The sequence below is a fragment of the Geospiza fortis genome, unplaced genomic scaffold (genome assembly GCF_000277835.1).
Source record: "Geospiza fortis unplaced genomic scaffold, GeoFor_1.0 scaffold190, whole genome shotgun sequence".
Taxonomy (NCBI): domain Eukaryota; kingdom Metazoa; phylum Chordata; class Aves; order Passeriformes; family Thraupidae; genus Geospiza; species Geospiza fortis.
This window is the reverse complement of record NW_005054328.1, coordinates 3,336,527-3,344,602: the sequence shown is the minus strand read 5'-3', so window position 1 is coordinate 3,344,602 and position 8,076 is coordinate 3,336,527. Positions and strand designations below refer to the sequence as shown.

The 8,076-nt window shown below is 43.3% G+C and overlaps 1 protein-coding gene across 1 annotated transcript; it reads right to left on the bottom strand.

Annotated features, from left to right (window-relative positions):
* Positions 1–2,114: 2,114 nt before the first annotated feature.
* On the bottom strand, positions 2,115–7,810 carry NR0B2 (nuclear receptor subfamily 0 group B member 2). Its single transcript, XM_005421211.2, is given in 3 exon segments — positions 2,115–2,368; positions 6,774–7,414; positions 7,638–7,810. Coding segments are annotated over 3 exon segments (1,068 nt in total).
* Between the last annotated feature and the right edge of the window lie 266 nt (positions 7,811–8,076).

The window sequence follows — 8,076 nt, the reverse complement described above, 5'->3', positions numbered from 1 at the left end:
CCACTGAGCCGAGGGTATTTCTTCCCCTCTCTATGCAGCAGTGGGAGCATTGAGATGAGAGCATAGCCCTTCTTCCCTTTTCCATTGCAGAAGCTGCTGCATGTGCAAGGCCAGCTGAGCCCTGCTCCTTCCAGCCCGGCCTGTGCTGCACTGTCTGGGTGCAAGTGGAGCACCTGTAGTAGAGGTAGAAGCTTACAGGACTTGGGAGGTGTTTGAGCTCATATGTCTGCTAACAAGTGATGTTATAGATACCAAATGTACAAATGCCAGTTTTGGATGTATTCTGCTTCCTTAAATCTTGAGAAGAACAGACAAAAACAAATGTCTGGAACCAATGTTTTCATTCAGCATCACAAACAGCTCACCATGGAATATCCTCTTACCCTGCACTGTAGATCTGTGGCAGTACTATTGAACCATTTTAAAGAAAGAAAAGCTACTGAAAACTTCTACTCTGAGGGCTTTCCATAGAAAATATCAGTCCAAAAATCCACAGTTCTGAAAGGTTTAGTTAGTTTAGGGACACAGGAAGGTGAGTTGTGTTTACTGCAGAAATTGTTATTTCTGTGATCACTACTACTCAAGGGCTTAATTGGTTTGTCTTGGTTGGGGTTTGCTTCTTCCCCTTGATTTTTGCAATTTACTCCTTGATTAACGAAGTGGGAGAAAAATGTGTGTTCTTTTGTCAAAACAGATAGGTACTAAACTCTTCTTATTATTTAAACTTCTTTTTTCCTTAGTTGTTTGACTTCTGGAAGTCCTTTCAACATCCATCTCTGTTGATGTGCATTTTTACATTTATATATGTATTTTATATATATATTTTTTTTTACAAGTTCTCTTTCCTTTGACTTTAGCTTGACATTCTAAGGAATTCTAAGCTGTCATACTCTCTGTCGTGCTGTCTGTCCACTTTCTGTCAGCCCTCATTTGGTGAGTGTGAGCCCTCAGGAGCTGGATCCGCTACTGAAAAAACTCAGAAATTAATTCCCTTAAGTTTCATGGAAACCATTGCGAAAGGAGTGGGGCAGGAAATGGATACAAATAGCTTCCCCTGTTGCAGCTGAAGTATAAGCTCAATGTTTTTTTCATCCTGACAGATGGGCAGTGAGCACACGCATCGTTTGGCACCCACCCCAACACGTGCTGCCTCTTCTCCAACCAGACGGGTAGGAGACAGAGACATTTTTGGGGCATGCCATAGTGCATTTGGAGGTGGAAACACGGAACTCTTGCAGTGAGAGATGCAGGAACAGATTGTACACATCTGTAGGAAACCATATTTTACCATTTCTGCTGTCCAAGGAATATCTGACATCTATTTGGAAGGAAGTGAGGGTAATTATAGAAGGGTTCAGGCAGGGCTAAAGGGAAAAGGTCTTAAATGTGTAGGAAACTGGGCTACATTAGTTCTGCTGCTTATGGCATGACACAGTAACTTTCAGCCTTTGTTATTCCCATTCTGGAAACAATCCTGAACAACGGCTTTGATCCAGTCAACAAATTTTTGATTCATGCTGTTTAGTTCCTCAGTGAGGGAAGGACTTTGTAAATAATGGGAGAGGGATTTAATACCCACAGTTTGCTGCAAGACTTAGAAAAGAGCCTATAAGAAAGCAGTTAGTAAGCGGGAGCTCCATGCAGCTGTTACAGCCAAGGACTAGGCTTCTCAGTGGAATAGAAAAGGGACTGGGGTCAGGGACTGACAAGGAAAAGGAAGGATTTATACTGATTTTACCATTGACCAGCCTTTTATGTATCTGTCTTCAACTGAATAAAATTTACAATTGCCCCTGTTCCTTAAAGCCAAAAGCATAAAGTATGAACAGCTGGAAAAATGCTCACTAGAAATAATACAGTTGAACCTAGCACAACTGGAAAGTATGCTGGTGCTCCTAGACAATCTTTAAATACTTAGACTAAGGGGTTTTTAAAGCACACAGTATCATGAAATGCTTAATTTTCTCTGCTTTTAGTTCTAAAATGTTGAAGCATATATGGCTTACAAATATGCATCAATGATTTGCTTGAAATATGTTTTTTTTATAATATTCTCATAATATTCTCTCATCTCTTCAAAATTAAATATTTTATTGCTCAGATGTCATCTGTTTTCAAAGCCAGTCTGGCTTGATATATAGGGTTTCTAGAAGTAGTACATTTAGAGTGGCCTCTCCTAGGATGGGCCTGAAGAAGAGCTCTTCAATAGCATCTGCATCAATGTCTCGAAGAGACGTGATTAGCTGAAGAATCGAAGCAAACCTGCTGAGGCTTCCATGGAGCATTGTTGAGATAAACTCCATCAGGGCTTCCTGCGCTTCCTGCTGCAGTGATTGTACATAAGGGAGACATTTCAGGGCATGACATTCTGTCAAAACAAAAAGTAAAATAACAAATCCTGAGTAAACATTTCTGTTCTGTGTCTTTTGTAATGATGGGTGTCTGGATTTCTGGCTTATAGAACTACTTTCTCCATAGAAAAAAAATAAACAGTTCCTAAACATACTTTTGGAAAAAGAAGGTATGTCTAGCTCAATAATTTGAATGTTCATTGGGCAGCATTGTAATCACATTGGAATCTAGCCAATTACATTAAAATCCAGCTTTGAAATGGTAACAGCAGGTAATTTTGACTTAGTACAGAGAGAGAAGGAGTTTTGTAGTGCTGTCTACCCACCAAATGATGCTGAGATAGTAGTCTGGGCAGGTGAAAATATTCCAGCTCTAATCCACCCTACCTAGGTAACACCAGGAGATGGAGTTGATTGTTTGGAGCAGTGAGCAGGCTCGTGACCTGAAGATGTAGGTTTCCGGTACACCCAGCCCCATCTCCTTCCTATTGTTGCCTCTGCTTGCTAGACTAAGCTGGGGCACTGTAGTTCACCACACTATCTAGGTATTCTCATTTACAGTCTAAAAAGAGCAAGAGGAGTGCCTCAGCAAGAGGAGTGTCTGAAGGAGAGGTCTTTGCCCTATGGAGTCATGGTCATGATCCTCAATCACATTCCTCCCATAAAATGTGACCTGCTGGCTCACTGAGGGTGTTTGTGGGTGCCAGAACTCAGTGCTAAGGACACCCTATGTTCATCCTTTGCCTCTGGAAGGATTGCCTTGTCACGTAGCTCTCAGAAACCTGTTGCCTCCTGTCCTGACTCCCTAAGAATATCTTTTCTCTCCTAGAATTGTTACAGTCTGGACAGAGGGTAGAACGCATTATTTGGCAATTTTTACTGTGACTGACCCCATACCTCCCTGGAATAGAATCTGAATAGTTCACACCAGGTGTGTTTCACACAGTATCATTCATTTCAGTGTGGGAAGTTCAGCATTCTTGCCTAGTGCCCTGTACCAGGGCAAAACCAACTTGGCTGGGTTTCCTTTAGTCTGTAACTGGCTGACTGTTGTCAGCCTTCCGAAACTCTCTTCTTCCTAGACACCATGGCCAGAGGAGAAGAAGCCTCAGCCAAACCTACAACCAGGCTAGCCAGAAATTAAGTGTTTGCAAAAGTCATCATCTCCCCCAGGATTACCAGCAGCTGCAAGCTGTGAGGATGATTCCAAATGTGAGATTTTTCATGGAAAGAAAATTGTCAGGATTTTGTGGATTCAGGATGAAGTTGCAATAGTTTATATCTCTTCAAATATGCTTAATTTCCCCATTTGGTCTTCTTTTCTATGTAACCAAATACTGGTTTTAATTTACACATTATGAAACACTTCTTGTTCTGAGATACATTGTAATAATATTCAGTCAAACACATGTTTCCCGCTGAACTGTAAACCTCTTAAGAGTATCCTTTTTTTTTCTTTAACAGAAGCCCTGTCACAGCCTTGATGGAATTTTTGAATATATATATATGTACATAAATATGTATGTGTATGGCACTGATATAATAACAGCACTGTTTTTCTCTGTTCCTGTATCTTCACTGTGCAGTCCCAATTGCTCTTCAGACAACTGTCAAAAACACAAAAATGTTTTCACCTCACTCTGGGCTGTTCCTGTGTGGCACAACAGTCCTACCTGCTCCTTCCTTTGACTTATTGCCTGGCTCCAAGTAGAGAAGGCCTTGCAGCTGGACCCTTCACCCACAGATACAGAGCCAGCTCCAAAGCCACCCAGCCGAAGCTCCCCTGGGAAGAGTGGGGATGCCAATATGTTCTGAAGAGTGTGGATCCTATTGATGCAAGGTGCTGGTTTCCCCTCAGGGGCTGGTGCACAATTTCTTCTTTGCAGGTTCTTGCTGGCCCAGATGTGGTCAATCAGTAACCCAGCCAGAGCCTCCCACACAGAGGTGCTGCACAGATTCTGTTGTTACTTCCAGCTCTGGGTCCCTCAGCATAAGAAGGACATGGACATGCTGGAATGACTCCAGAGGGGGGCCCTGAAGATGATCAGAGGGCTGGTGCACCTCTCCTAGGAACACAGGCTGACAGAGTTGGGGGTGTTCAGCCTGGAGAAGAAAAGGCTTTGGAAAGACCTTAGAGCAGCCTTCCAGTACCTAAATGGACTTTACAAGAAAGCTGGACAGGGACTTTTTACAGGGGGCTATAATGATAGGAGAAGGGGAAATGGCCTTGAACTGAAAGAAGGTAGGTAGGCTTAGGTCAGATGTGTAGGCAGAAATCCTTTACTGTCAGAGTGGTGAGGTGTTGGAACAGCTTGCCCAGAGAAGCTGTGAATGCCACATCCCCAGAAGTTGGCCAGAAGGCCAGGCTGGATGGGGCTTGGAGGAACCTGGTCTAGTGGAAGGTTTCCCTCCCAATGGCAGGGGGGTTGGATTAGATGATCTTTAGGGTCCCTTCCAACCCAAAGCATTCTGTGATTCTTGTAGGAGGACCTACGCTCCATCATGCTGCCTGCCACCCTCTTGCCAAAGGGATTTTTCTATTCATAGTAAGCACAATGTTTGTGCCACAAGAGATCACTCAGGGTACAAGCAAAGCTTTGCATAGTTGTCATGCTTCTTATCCAAGAGGTGGCTGCTACAGCTGCATGCCTGGATGTCCTGTGGAACTCCAGCTCATGACCCAGCTCTGGGTCACTCTGGTCCTGGCCCTTCCCCATTGCTTCGGTCAGTTTTGGTGGTCCCAACAGAAGTAAAACATTAAGGGTGGTAATGAGGTACTTCATAATCCAAGAGAGCGTTAGTCACTGCTGGTGACTTCCTGGAAGCCTTTTAGAACTGAGGCTGGCAAAAATAGTAGCATTTTGCCAAACATCAAGCCAAAACTTGAAAAGTTTGAAAATGTGTTGCAAATATGCAGAAAACATTTTCTGAGTTTGGTGGAAAGTGTTGAAAAACTATTAAAAGTAATAGTTGTGAAACAAGAGCTGTACAGATTTGTTTGCAGCAAAGGGTGGTTTGGGCTGTGTATAAGCCCTAAGTACCTGTTTCAGCCCAGACTTACATGGTGACTCTGTTTCATATGGAGGCTTAACTGAGTCTAAGCTTAACTGATGTTCTCCAGGCTGCCTTCTGCAGCTCATGGAGAAATATTCCAGGGAATAGGGTCATCCCAGCTAAGAGCTGAGTGTCATTCCTGAAACTGTGGAATGTGTCTGCAGACAGCATTGAGGGCTGCTGGCTCTCTCATACAGCACCCTGGGGAAGCAGCAGGCCTTTAGGAGGCACAAATCCAGAACATAACCCTGCTACTGCTGTTTCTCCTTAAGTGAATATTGCATTTTACCCACAGAGACAATAAAAATGCCAGTTAGTTAAACTGTGTAAGCTGCTGCAGATGAGGCCTTTCTCCTCTTATCATCCCCCTGGATATAAACAGTGGTTTCTTTTAGCCTGATTTTATTGTGAAAAAAGCTTGCACTGAAAATAACTCTTCTGCTTTGCTGCTGCAGCACGGACACTCAAGGCAATACCAAGCATCTGGATGACATTACACCTCAAGAATCAGAATTAGAATCCCATTGGAAGCAACTATAAAGTCACACAGCCTTTGAACAGCCTATAAACCATCCACCACGAGAAATATAATGGAATATCTGAGTATCCTTTTGGTGCAGTCCCAAGTACAGCACACTGCTGACAGTGCAGCCAGCAGCAGTGATTGCTGTGGAAGGAGCTGGGCATCTGAGCCAGAGCAGGCTGGAGTCAATAAGTCTTTCCATTTACTTTGGTGGGCTTAGAGCTCAGCTTTTAATGACTCACGCACTCCATGGTGCTGACTGAGGCAACCTTCCTTCCTAAGGAGCCTGAACTTGGCATCAGAAGTGAGAGGATGCAATCAGAAGTCTTAGTTTGCTGTCCCAGGTTTTGAAAGTAGAGATACTAAATTATATGAATATACATAAAAGCTGTGTAAACTCAACACAGCATCCTTTTTCCTCACTGATGAAAATCAGATGGTTATGTTCTCCAGTGTTCTTGTTACTGAAGAAGCCTTTGCTAAAATACTTCTAAAGCTCACATCATGTGCCCATGTACCCTCTGTCCCTTGCTGTGACGTGAGGGTGAGGCTGCTGTATCACCTTTGAACTGGAAGTCATTGAAGTTACACAATTCTTTATGACTTACAATTTGTCAGATAGAGGTTGTTTTGGCTTACAGTGGGTGACATACTGCACATGTCCAAGGAACCAAAATAAACCACATCAGGCAGAAAAACTGTTAAATCAGGGAATACAGGTTTTTGAGAACATTTAACTATATTCATAGAAATGAGTAAAACAAAACATTTTCTCTATGCAAATAAAAAATGTCAAATATCTTTCTAGGCACATAATAATTTGTGTAATTTCTGGGAGGACTTACCAGAATTAAATAGAATAATTCCTTTAAGATAGGCATATTCTTTTGCACTTATGTCCAGGTCCCAGAATTTCCACAATAAATTCTTCATCTTCTGAACTTCTGTGAAAGATGCTCCTGCTGATGAGCTGCCCAGTTCATTCATAGCTGTTGAAGACTGATTGAGGAGGATTTTTTTCAATAAGCTGGTGGCTGGAATCTCTCTCAGGTCAAAATCCACTCCTTCTTGTGCCATGCCCAGGACAAAAAGAGGAGCCCAGTTCTGTTGTATGAGGACAAACTGATCCTCCCAAGGCATGTGATAAAAAGAAGGTAAGTTTCTAATAAAAGTTGAAGTCTTCAACAGCACTTCAGAAGCTCTTCTGCATGTGGCTTCTGGTGTTCTCAGGACAACTCTTCTGTCCAAACAAGGGCAGCATTTCCTTCTTGCAGAGCAGTGAGGGCTGCAATGCTGCTGGTGCCACTTGGTCTCACTTCCATGCTCTTTGTTAAGGATCTGGTACAGGATGCTTTTAGAATGGAGTGTCTCACACTGACATTTCCCACATTTCTCAGCAGGGATCTTGGTGGCCATGCAGTCAGAGTTCCCTGTGGCAGGAAGCAGCATGTCTGGAGCTGTGCGTCAGCAGAAGGGGAGGGCCCTTCTGCCACACAGGGAGGCATCGTGTGCTTATATAGACCTGGGCAGGTGTTGGAAAGCAATATGACCCTGATCCATAAGGTTACCTTGAACTTTACTTGCACCAGTGTGTTTTGAATGGGGCGTGGCTGCAGGCTGCTGGCGTCCCTGGGCTGCTGTAGCCCAGGGTGGCATGGGCCAGTTCTGGGGACAGTCCTGGAGATGGAAATCCTGTGTTTCAGAATTACCTCATGTTTCTGTGAGATTTGAGAGAAACTTCAGAGAACGTCAGCTGTTGGAGTTCATGACAGTGTTCTTTCTTGCATTTCACAAATGGTAATTTCAAACACAGAATGTGAATGCTTAAGTCATAGAATTGATTAGATTGGGAAAGACCTTTCAGATCATCAAGTCCAGCCATTGACTCAACAGTGCCAAGTCCACCACTAATCCGTGTCCTCAAGTGCCACATTTACATGCTTTTAAGTGCCTCCAGGAATGGTGACTCTACCGCTTCCCTGAGCAGCCTGGGCATTGATGTAGAACAAGGCAACACAAGACATCCAGTACAGCTTCCTCCTTCAGAATATTTCTCCCCGACAAGCTGTGTAATTAAATTTTCCTCATAGAATCTGATGAAACAAAAATGGGAATTCATACTAGTGTACATGGGAACTTTTGAAGCAG